Source organism: Myxocyprinus asiaticus, chromosome 5, assembly GCF_019703515.2.
Source record: "Myxocyprinus asiaticus isolate MX2 ecotype Aquarium Trade chromosome 5, UBuf_Myxa_2, whole genome shotgun sequence".
In the NCBI taxonomy this organism is placed as follows: domain Eukaryota; kingdom Metazoa; phylum Chordata; class Actinopteri; order Cypriniformes; family Catostomidae; genus Myxocyprinus; species Myxocyprinus asiaticus.
Window position 1 is genome coordinate 56083992 of NC_059348.1, and position 12637 is coordinate 56096628.

At 37.1% G+C, this 12637-nt stretch overlaps 1 protein-coding gene across 6 annotated transcripts in view; it reads left to right on the forward strand.

The window, feature by feature from the left end:
• The window catches only part of LOC127441321 (receptor-type tyrosine-protein phosphatase mu-like), a 355708-nt gene that overhangs the window by 218018 nt on the left and 125053 nt on the right, over positions 1 to 12637 (forward strand). For all 6 annotated transcript variants that reach the window (XM_051698588.1, XM_051698590.1, XM_051698589.1 and 3 more), the window contains exons 10-11: positions 1615 to 1816; positions 3030 to 3132. In XM_051698588.1, the coding sequence (XP_051554548.1) occupies positions 1615 to 1816; positions 3030 to 3132 (305 nt within the window). The remainder of the gene's footprint in view (positions 1 to 1614; positions 1817 to 3029; positions 3133 to 12637) is intronic.

Below are 12637 nucleotides of genomic sequence, written 5' to 3' on the forward strand. Positions count from 1 at the left end.
AGATGTGTATGATTTTCTTTCTTCTGCTGAACACAAATGAAGATTTTTAGAAGAATATTTCAGCTCTGTAGGCCCATACAATGCAAGTGAATGGTGACCAGAACTTTGAAGCTCCAAAAAGCACATAAAGGCAGCATAAAAGTAATCCATACTACTCCAGTGGTTTAATCCATGTCTTCGGAAGAGATATGATAGGTGTGGGTGAGAAACAGATCAATATTAATGTCATTTTTTACTATAAATCTCCAATTTCACTTTCAGATGTGAAAGTGAAACTAAACAGGCACCACATGTGACTTTCAGATGTAAAAGTGAATGATCTGTTTCTCACCTACTCTAAATCTCCACTTTCACTTTTACATATGAAAGTCACATGTGGTGCCTGTTTAGTTTCACTTTCACATCTGAAAGTGAAAGTTAAAGTGGAGATTTAAGGAAACAAAGGACTTAAATATTGATCTCTTTCTCATGCACACCTATCATCATATCACTTCTGAAGACATGGATTAAACCACTGGAGTCTTATGGATTACTTTTATGCTGCCTTTATGTGCTTTTTGGAGCTTCAGAACTTCACTTGCATTGTATGGACCTACAGAGCTGAAATATTCTTCTAAAAATCAAGAAAAAAATAGTTTGTATTCAGCAGAAAAAAGAAAGTCATACACATCTGGGATGGCATGAGGATGAGTAAATGATGAGAGAATTTTCATTTTTGGGTGAACTGTCCCTTTAAACATGGCTTAATATTGTCAATGTGGAAATCACCTCGAGGTGTCACTGATTGTTTGTATTTCACCTCTAGAGCCTGCGGTGGGACGATCCATTTAGTTATTATTTATTTATAAATTATTACTAATCATTTATATAATACTGTTAAAAAAACCTGATAATTTAGGCCGATAATCGAACTTATGAGCAATATAATTTCCTCTGGAAAACAGCAGTGTCGTTTGCACTGGAGGATGTCAATGAAATGTTGACAGATCTCAATTTCTCTTTTTTTCTTATTTGTTTTGTGAAAATAATTTGAAGCTAATAACATTGCAGGATTTTGTGAAAAATGGCTCATAGTGGAATATCTCTATCAAAAGGTTGCAAATCAAAAGCGTTTCAAGTGCAACGCTTCATTAATGCAGTTCCTCTTCACCGTAATGAAGACACCTCTCCAAATATGAGGAGCAAGACTTGTTTCCCTTTTACAGTTCTGCCCTGATTCAACACAACCACAGCCGGCATTATCGATTTCTTTCTTCAGCTATTATGCCGGATTATAAGGCCTTGAAGCATTTCAGATGTAATGGAGTGTAATTTGGTGGAGCTGCACTGAAAGTTCATTTGTTTACATTGTAAAAAAATAAATAAAAATATGTAAATTGTTTATGAAAAAAATGCTTGTTGACATGATAAAACTCGTGCAATCTCTTTGCAAATTTAAATGGACTGTTTTAGGGACTTCAATATGATATTTCAGTTAAATTTGAATTTCAGCTGAAGAAATAACAATTTTATGATTTATGACTTTGCTGTGATTCTAGACTGAATGCAAGTGAATCTTGATGTTTCAGTAAATGTTTCTGAAGCTGATTTGTTTTGGACTGTGTGTATCCACAGATCTCGTATAAAGCGGTCAGCTCTTTCGATCCTGTCCTGGATCTCTCTAATCAGAGCGGAAAAGTGCTTAAACTTGGGAATGAAACCAGTCATATGTTCCTGGGTCTCTATCCTGGATCCACATATTCCTTCACCCTCAGAGCGAGCACAGCGAAAGGATACGGGCCGCCCGCCATCACCCAGGCTACTACCAAGATCTCAGGTGTGCATCTCTCAGGAAAAACCTATTGAGAGTTCATTTAGCAGATAGAAGAACCTGAACTTCACAATGGAAACAAGGCAGCTCAGTAGTGCATGAATTGTCCCATATCAGGTCTGAATCCATGACCGGACGGGTCACGTGCTGCAGCGGCTTGAGGCGGTCTACACTGAACAAATACTTCATTATAATGTAACTGTTGCTAAAGCTGCGTAAACATGTGGATAGACACAACATATTATTTGAGTAAGTAGACCAGAGACCAGAAACATTTGATGTTTGGTCATATCAGTTTAGATGGACAGGATAATAAAGTGGCTGCCAGCAGTAGAATGAGTCATCCGTTTACTGTTGGCGCTATGCGACACGTTGAACGCTTCCAGTGTAGACGATTTGCTTTTTACGCGACGCAACACGCCGCTTGCTTTCGGCGTAGACCGGGTGTTAGATTACCCGCCTCGATCTCAAACCATTAGGCCCAAAACATACTTTACGCAAGTACATGAACGCACCCAATTTCTAGTGTTCCATTCTCAGCATTGCCACAAGGGGTGCTAAAGTTTTGATTAGCGTAAAGTGTCTTCTTCTGCTGTCCAGTTTCTCTTTCAGGTCATATACTGTCATGGATGATCCAGAGTGAAGTTAGTTAAGTAAGGAATAATGTGCAGTCTGCCTGTTGTTATTGCAGAATAAACCCCAACAGGATGGAAAGGGGTTTATTTTTTTTAATTTTTTTGCGGTAACAACTGGCTGACTGCTCATTATCCCGCTTATTACACAGCTACCAACCAAATAAATAAAAATAAAATACTGATTTGAGGTGAAATGTTTTTATTAGCTTACTTGTAAAGACCGCACAGTGATGCGATAAGCAGGAAAGATGGCTCGCAGTCCCTAGATGACACGTGGATGTGCGGTTGTTACTCAGAAATATCAGACCACTAGATGGCGCCATTGACCAGACAGAATTGAGTATTCCCGAGAGCCGTGTAATAGTTAAACGGTCAGCATGTTTATAAAACATACTGAGGTTTGTTACCACCTAAAAACACAACAACGTATAATGATGTTCAATGGGACTGAGCACTTCTACTGAGTTGGCCAAGCATTCATGTGTGCGTTTGTTTCTGGCCCCTTAAATTAAAATAGCTGAAGTGATTTCAAAGGTAGAGTTGTTTTAAACAATTGACTACATTTTGATAATTCGATGTTACAGCTCCATCAATGCCAGCGTACGATCAGGAGACTCCTCTGAATCAGACGGACAGCACCGTTACGGTTGTGTTGAAGCCGGCTCAGAGCAGAGGAGCACCTGTCAGGTACCAGACACCAACACTCGACTCAAACCAAATGTGTGTGTGTGTGTGTGTGTGTGTGTCTGAAGGGCTTTCATGTGTTTCTCATGACTGTGTCACCGCAGCCCCTGACCATCAAACGGTACTGAATACTGCACACAATTGCTGGTTTTGTGAGATTCAACCTCTCAGCAGATCCTTAAATTATTCAAACCTTTTTTGTCTCCAGTTTATTGTTTCAGCAGCTACTGGTTTGTTATTTCTAGCCTGTAAATGGCTGTTGTTTATCGTGTCTCACAATCAAAACATCATTATTCGCTGATACATGTTCTGAGAATCTTTAATAAGTGCTGGATAAAACGACAACATCTTCATCCTGAGATTATTATGAAGGATGGGTTTTATTTAGAGTGGCCCAGAACTGCAGCTCATTGTGAACTGTATGTGACAGTAAATTACAGTCATGTTTCCCAGAGTAATCTGTGCCTCTGACAAGCTCTGTGAGTTCAGGATTACACTGCTGGGTTTGAACAATTCATCCTCAGTTCATCATTTAATCTTCATCTGATCTGATCACATCATGTTTTTAACTTGCCGACGATGCCGAACAAAATAGGTAAATAAGAAAATCAAGATTGGATTATTTTGATCCACGTCTTTATTTAGCTGTTATTGAATTTCGCAGTATTTCTGCTGTACTGAAAATTATTCATGCAGGAATTACGAATGAAACATTATTAGATTTACAGCATTAGACGAGGTCACTGTTACTTATTATGTGGGCCATCTGTGTTGTTTATTGTGCAGAGATGCACACACTTATGATAAGTGTTTTACACCGTCATGACTTCAGTGTGTCTTTAGGTCACTAGGGTCAGAGGTCAAACCATGGTGTTACATGACATCAGCTACAATAGAAATACTGCTGTTTTATTACAGTATGATGAAAAAGGCAGACATATTGGTGTAGCAGGGTTGGAAAACACCTGTTTTGAAAAAAGAATGGGTTTAAGCGTAAAATGTAAAAAAAAAAAAAAAAAAAAAAAAAACATAAGATATATAATAAATAATGTGTGTATGTATATATATGTATATGCATGTATATGTATGTATATGTATGTATGTATATACATGTATGTATACAGGTGCATCTCAATAAATTAGAATGTCGTGGAAAAGTTCATTTATTTCAGTAATTCAACTCACATTGTGAAACTCGTGTATTAAATAAATTCAGTGCACACAGACTGAAGTAGTTTAAGTCTTTGGTTCTTTTAATTGTGATGATTTTGGCTCACATTTAACAAAAACCCACCGATTCACTATCTCAAAAAATTAGAATACATCATAAGACCAATAAAAAAACATTTTTAGTGAATTGTTAGCCTTCTGGAAAGTATGTTCATTTACTGTATATGTACTCAATACTTGGTAGGGGCTCCTTTTGCTTTAATTACTGCCTCAATTCGGCGTGGCATGGAGGTGATCAGTTTGTGGCACTGCTGAGGTGGTATGGAAGCCCAGGTTTCTTTGACAGTGGCCTTCAGCTCATCTGCATTTTTTGGTCTCTTGTTTCTCATATTCCTCTTGACAATACCCCATAGATTCTCTATGGGGTTCAGGTCTGGTGAGTTTGCTGGCCAGTCAAGCACACCAACACCATGGTCATTTAACCAACTTTTGGTGCTTTTGGCAGTGTGGGCAGGTGCCAAATCCTGCTGGAAAATGAAATCAGCATCTTTAAAAAGCTGGTCAGCAGAAGGAAGCATGAAGTGCTCCAAAATTTCTTGGTAAACGGGTGCAGTGACTTTGGTTTTCAAAAAACACAATGGACCAACACCAGCAGATGACATTGCACCCCAAATCATCACAGACTGTGGAAACTTAACACTGGACTTCAAGCAACTTGGGCTATGAGCTTCTCCACCCTTCCTCCAGACTCTAGGACCTTGGTTTCCAAATGAAATACAAAACTTGCTCTCATCTGGAAAGAGGACTTTGGACCACTGGGCAACAGTCCAGTTCTTCTTCTCCTTAGCCCAGGTAAGACGACTCTGACGTTGTCTGTGGTTCAGGAGTGGCTTAACAAAGAGGAATACGACAACTGTAGCCAAATTCCTTGACACGTCTGTGTGTGGTGGCTCTTGATGCCTTGACCCCAGCCTCAGTCCATTCCTTGTGAAGTTCACCCAAATTCTTGAATCGATTTTGCTTGACAATCATAAGGCTGCGGTTCTCTCGGTTGGTTGTGCATCTTTTTCTTCCACACTTTTTCCTTCCACTCAACTTTCTGTTAACATGCTTGGATACAGCACTCTGTGAACAGCCAGCTTCTTTGGCAATGAATGTTTGTGGCTTACCCTCCTTGTGAAGGGTGTCAATGATTGTCTTCTGGACAACTGTCAGATCAGCAGTCTTTCCCATGATTGTGTAGCCTAGTGAACCAAACTGAGAGACCATTTTGAAGGCTCAGGACCTTTGCAGGTGTTTTGAGTTGATTAGCTGATTGGCATGTCACCATATTCTAATTTTTTGAGATAGTGAATTGGTGGGTTTTTGTTAAATGTGAGCCAAAATCATCACAATTAAAAGAACCAAAGACTTAAACTACTTCAGTCTGTGTGCACTGAATTTATTTAATACACGAGTTTCACAATTTGAGTTGAATTACTGAAATAAATGAACTTTTCCACGACATTCTAATTTATTGAGATGCACCTGTATATGTATATGCGTGTGTATATATATATGTATATGCATGTGTATGTATATGCATATGTATATATATGTATATATGTGTGTATATATATGTATATGCATGTGTATATATACAGTATGTATATGTATATGATTGTGTATATATATATGTATATATGTGTGTGTATATATATGTATATGCATGTGTATATATACAGTATGTATATGTATATGCATGTGTATATATATATGTATATATGTGTGTGTATATATATGTATATGCATGTGTATGTATATGCATATGTATATATATGTATATATGTGTGTGTATATATATGTATATGCATGTGTATATATATATGTATATATGTGTGTGTATATATATGTATATGCATGTGTATGTATATGCATATGTATATATATGTATATATGTGTGTGTATATATATGTATATGCATGTGTATATATACAGTATGTATATGTATATGCATGTGTATATATATATGTATATATGTGTGTGTATATATATGTATATGCATGTGTATATATACAGTATGTATATGTATATGCATGTGTATGTATATATGTGTGTGTATATATATATATGTATATGCATGTGTATATATACAGTATGTATATGTATATGCATGTGTATATATATATGTGTGTGTATATATATGTATATGCATGTGTATATATACAGTATGTATATGTATATGCATGTGTATATATATGCATATGTGTGTGTATATATATATATATATATATATGCATGTATATGTATACACTATATGGCCAAAAGTTTGTGGACACCATATGTTTTTTATGAACATTTGATTTCAAAACCTTAGGCATCAGTTTCCCCCTTTGCTGTAATAACAGCTTCCACTCTTTGGGAAGGCTTTCCACTATACTGTATGTAGTAACATGGCTGCAGGGATTTGCTCTCATTCAGACACAAGGCTATCAGTGAGGTCAGGAACTGATGTTGGTCGATGGGGCCTGACTTACAGTTGCTGTTCCACTTCACCCCAAAAGTGATCAGTGGGGTTCAGGTCTGGACTTTGTGCAGGCCATTCAGTTTCTTCCACACCAGACACAGTAAACCATTTCTTTATGGACCTCACTTTGTTCACAGGGGCATTGTCATGCTGGAACAGAAAAGGGCCATCCCCAAACAGTTGCCACAAATTTGGAAGCACACAAAGCCCAAGCCATTACATTAACAAACATTACGATTTTTCTTTACAGGATTTAATGGAGTAACCAAATTCATTAATTAGAAGGGGGTGTCCACAAACCTTTGGCCATATAGTGTGTGTGTGTGTGTGTGTGTAAATATATATATATATTGCATTTAGTAAATAGACTATATAAGAATAGAATATAAGTAAAATCCTTTAATATAATAAATATAAATGTCTATACCAAGCTGATATAATACCGATGTAATAAAATGTAATGCACACAAAGCACATCAATTAAATTAATGCTTATTTAAAAAAAAAACATTAACTCTTATATTAACTCAATATTTGAAACCAGAAAAATGTGCATTATTAATTGAGGCTGTTGTTAGATGTTTTTCATCCAAGCAGGCATGTAATTGGCCAATACCATGGCAAAAGTCACATCGCATAATTAATATTCATGAACCAATTTGCTAATGTGCAAGTGTGTGTGTGTGTGTGTGTGTGTGTATACAGTATATATATATATAAACCCTGCTTTTAGTAAATAGAGACTTCTATAAGCAAAATATATTTCATAGAAGATCAATCTTTGTATATACTGATGTATAAAATAAAATGTTATTTTTGCAGTTCTGTTTGGTGTTGCTAGTGGCACAGAAATGACTCACTGTTTATTAATCCTTCATGCTCCTTCATAACACAGATTAATTTTTGGATTTTGAGTATTATTGCGAGCAGAAGAACAACAGAGCGTTTTCATGAGGATTACTGACAGAGAATTATCATGAAATCAGTATTATATTTCCTTTGTTGTGAACGAGTAATCAAAAGCTCTGATTAGCTGCGGGAAAATAATCGTCCCAGACGCTCGCGCTTGCAACAACAGATGTTTGTCATTAATATGTGCCTGAAGGAAACACATCAACTCAAAGAAACACAACAAAGAGAGATTAAACAAAGAAGCAGCAATAAAAACACTCACTTCCTGCATCTCAGTTTAAAGATGCCAGCCACCACGAATTAAGGAAATCATTTCACATGTTTTTTGTTGTTGTTGTAATTAGTAATCATAAATACAAATCCACCTACACACACAGTAGTGGTACATTTATGTCCAGAGGGGACGCACGTGTGGCATGTAGCATTCACTTTGAGAGGATTACTGATTTGTTCCACAAACGTCTGAAGATGATTTTAACACTAAATCCATGTTTACCAGAGACGTGGCAACCTAAACACTCGCTTTTATCAGTTATGCTGTTCAAACGCGCCTGAGGCCAATGAGTTGACAAGAGCTGTGCTGATAAATTGCACAAACACACACACACAGCTGTCGTGTTCATTTAGAGTGTTTGACCGTATGACAGCCATCGTCCTGCTGGACTGATTTCTTTATTTCATTCGTACATGTTTAGATGTCCATTTCATGTCTTGAGTTCTCCTTATCACTCTCTCTTTCCCCCATCAAATCCAAGAACCACTTCACCCAAAAATGATCATTTAATCACCATCATGTTGTTCCAAACCCATATGACTTTGTTTCTTCTGTGGAACACAAAAGGAGAGGTTTAGCAGAATGATCACACTGCTCTTTTCCATACAGTAAAAGCATACAGTGACCAGGGGCCGTCAAACTTCAGAATGGATTGTGCGTTACGTTCCAAGTCTTGTGAAGTCATACAATAGCTTCATTTCAGGAAAAGACCCACATTTAAATCATTACTCACTGACAATCTTCCCCTCTGCAAAAGCTCCACGAGGCTGGTATAATACTGCTGTAATACAATTGAATTATAGAAATCTACACAAAATCAAGAATTGTATGAACGCTGCTTTTTTAATATGTGAACTGCACCGTCATTTTGAGTTTGATGCACTAAAGTGTTAAAATCAGCATTTAAATGAAAAATGTGCATCATAGATTTTAATGGAAGTGGAACGAACACTTTTGTTATCGCCCAAGCATGAATGATATTTTGACTGATTGCATTTGTATTCTGAACACAACCGGACATGTTAGCATCTTTTCATAGAGAGATTTCTTATTTAAGGACGCATCAGTCTTTGTGTCTCGTTTGCCTTTGTTAGTGCTCTTAAAAATAGAGAGAGAGATAAACTGCAATTATCAGGGTCTAAGCAGTTTGGAAAAGGAGAAAATGACCAAAATTGTCAGATTTGAAGGAACAAAATCTGTCAGGGGCAAAGCAGTTTCATTTCTAAGTACTCCTACTTTGTATCCGCTATTTCGAGTTTTCCGTAAAAACCTACTTTTTTTTTTTAACTCCTCCTAGTCCGTTTGGTCCAATTCACGCACAAATTTGCTTGCATCCTCTCGAGGCCTCGTAATGCAAAAAGTTATCAAAACAACTTTGATTCGTCAAATTGTTTAGAAGATATAAGCCAATGGCATTTAAGCCAATTTACATCTTTTGAACGTTTTGCAAAAAAAAAAAAAAAAAAGATGAAATTTCAGGCAAATTGGACTAACGGTCTAGGAGTGCGAAAGAGTAGTTTGTTTGTTTTTACTCAAAATGGCAAATAAAAAATTAGCGATGGAAATCAAATTGGAGACTTGATTTTGTCCTGCTTGATTCAGGAAATCAGAGTAAAAAATATTTTGATTCTAGCCCATACGGTTGCGCAGATATCACAGAAAACTGAAAATTGTGCATTATAGTGCCACCTAGGGTTATTGTGGGGAGGGTGGTGTTGCACCTGTGCAGTAAGGGGATTTTGGACAAATTTGGTATGTCTAGGACTTGCAGTTTTTGCTTTCTAGACACTTTTAGGGTAGAAAAAAAAAAATCATTACAATTACAATAGGGTTCCAGCACTTAATTAGCATCAGGGTCATTGAAAAATAAGATTATCCAATATAATAAAAATTAAAAATCTTTTAAAAATCTAGTTTAAAACGCACGTGTCAAGTTCATAGAAATGTCTCCAATTTGGTTTCATCAATTTTAAAAAATAAATAAAATATTTATTAGCATTTTCTACAGAAAAAATGATTTAATGACTTTAATAATGTCATGTGGTGTAACCATCAAGTAAAATGTATTGAAATCTTTCCCTGCACCTGTACATTAAAGTGTACACAATCATTAATTTCAAAGGTTTTTTAACTAATTTTATTAAGAAGTTTTCTCTGGCATACACCAAATGACCTGAACAAAATGTGCCTTTTCATAAAAAACTCCAGACGCAGTCATGAGGGTCTAAAGGGCTCCTCTCTCATGTGGTGGAACCTACAAGTTGGTTACACCACATGACTATGATTTGATGGGCAAATGTTTTTCAAATAGTAATCATATATTCAAATCAGTTGTTTCACTGCTTATTTTTTTAAGAAATATTAATGACTATTCTGCACTACTCATGTCAACATTTCCTTTTTCAAGAATTTCAGCTTTAATGAGACTTTGATCTTTTACTCTATAGGGACGGTTATTCCACATGACAATTTTTTTACTTAAAGCCTTAGAAACAAATACCAAAACTATGTTAAACTCAGTAATTTAAAACATGTTCATTGTAGAAGAGGTGCATTCAAGTCATTGTTTTGTGTGAATTGTATTTTTTAGTAATTTAATAGTTCTGGATAAAAAATGAGTGTTACGTCGTTGATCCATCAATGAAAAGAGAGAGAGATACGGGATAGTAAAGAGAGGATGTATGTGGTCAGGTGTGGGTCTCACTTTAATCAGATATAAAGCCCTCATCACTCGAGCGGCTGTTTCATCATACGGGTGGACCACTAGCACTAACAGAGAGAGAGAGAGACGGTTGTTGTCGTCTTAGAGGCCTGTATCTGAATCACACCATCAGAGGAGACATGATCACTCTTGCAGGTCGATGTCGAGTCAGTCCTGTATAAATGTTCTCTGTGACTCTGGGCGGCCGACCAGACTGACAGGCTTTGTAATTGGTGTCACTTAAATCTGCCAGATCGACCACAAGAGCTGCTCAGAGCTCAAACGAGACACCCTTGTGTGTGAACTGATTCGATCACAGACCGATGAATCTGAATCAGTTCACAACAAAGAGAGGAAGACAGAAGCGTGTTGATGACTGGTGATTTGGACATGACGTTCGTTCTTTCTTTCTTTAAAAACATCAACTTTGCACATTGAGTAAACATAGGTTCTGTTTAACAGGCTGCTTTAGTTCAGGAGAATAAAGATTCAAGGAATCTGGTCAAATCTCGGTGCGTAAAGGTCGAGACAAAAACCACTTCTGAATGTGCATGATCTCTGATCCCTCAGACATCACTGTCTTAAAAAACATCATTCATCTGTTACAGATATCATGAACATGGGCTTGGGATTACTTTAGTAAACCTTTGTTAGTCAACACCACTCACCGCTGCATTCACAGATGCAAGTTAAGACTTTACTCTGTAAAGGAGAAGCCATACATCAACACTGTCCAGAAGCGCTGCTGACTTCTCTGGGCTCGCTCTCATCTTAGATGGAGAGTAGAACAGTGGAACTGTGTTTTTTGGTCTGATGAGTCCACATTTCAAATAGTTTTTGAAAAACACAGCCGTCGTGTTACCCGGGCCAAAGAGGAAAATGACCACCCAAGCTGTTATCAGCGTCAGGTCCAAAAGCCAGTGTCTGTATGGGCCAGGGGTGTGTCAGTGCCCATGGCATGGGTAACTCGCACATCTGTGAGGGCACCATGAATACAGATAGATGTGTACACATTTTGGAGCAACATATACTCCACTATCGGAGTGGTGGTGGCGTAGTGGGCTAAAGCACATAACTGGTAAGCAGAAGGTTGCTTGATCCCCACAGTCACCACCACTGTGTCCTTGAGCAAGGCACTTAGCTCCAGGTTGCTCCGGGGGGATTGTCCCTGTAATAAGGGCACTGTAAGTTGCTTTGGATAAAAGCGGCTGCCAAATGCGTAAATGTAAATGTAAATATTCTGCCATCCAGCATAGTCATTTTCCAGCAGGACAACTTCAAACCACGTTTTCACCGGATTACAAGTGCATGGCTGTGTAAGCAGAGAGTGCGGGTGCTAGATTGGCCTGTCTGCAGTCCTGACCATCTCCAATTCAGAATGTGTGGTGCATTATGAAGCACACCATACGGAAACGAAGACCCCGTACAGTTGTGCAGCAGAAGACCTACATAATAGATGACTGGGGGAAAATTCCACTTTCAAAACTTAAACTTGTGTCTTCAGTTCCCAAATGCTTAATAAGTATTATTAGAAGAAATGGTGATATTTCATAGTGGAAAATACTCGACTGTCCCAACTTTTTTGGAGCGTTTTGCGATCATCTGACTTGAAATGACTGTAAATTAAAAAAACGATTAAATTCACAAGGTAAAACATCATGTAATGTTTAGTTGTAGTGCTTTAAATATAACAAAGGGTGAATATAAGTTACATATCACTTATTTTTGTTTTTATTTGAATTTTTCATACTGTCCCAACTTTTTTGGAATTGGGGTTTGTGTATATATATATATATATATATATATATATATATATATATATATATATATATATATATATATATAAAATCAGATTATCTAATCAGCCAATCGTGTGGCTGCAGTGCATAAAATCATGCAGATACGGGTCAGGAGCTTCAGTTAATGTTCAACCATCAGAATGGGG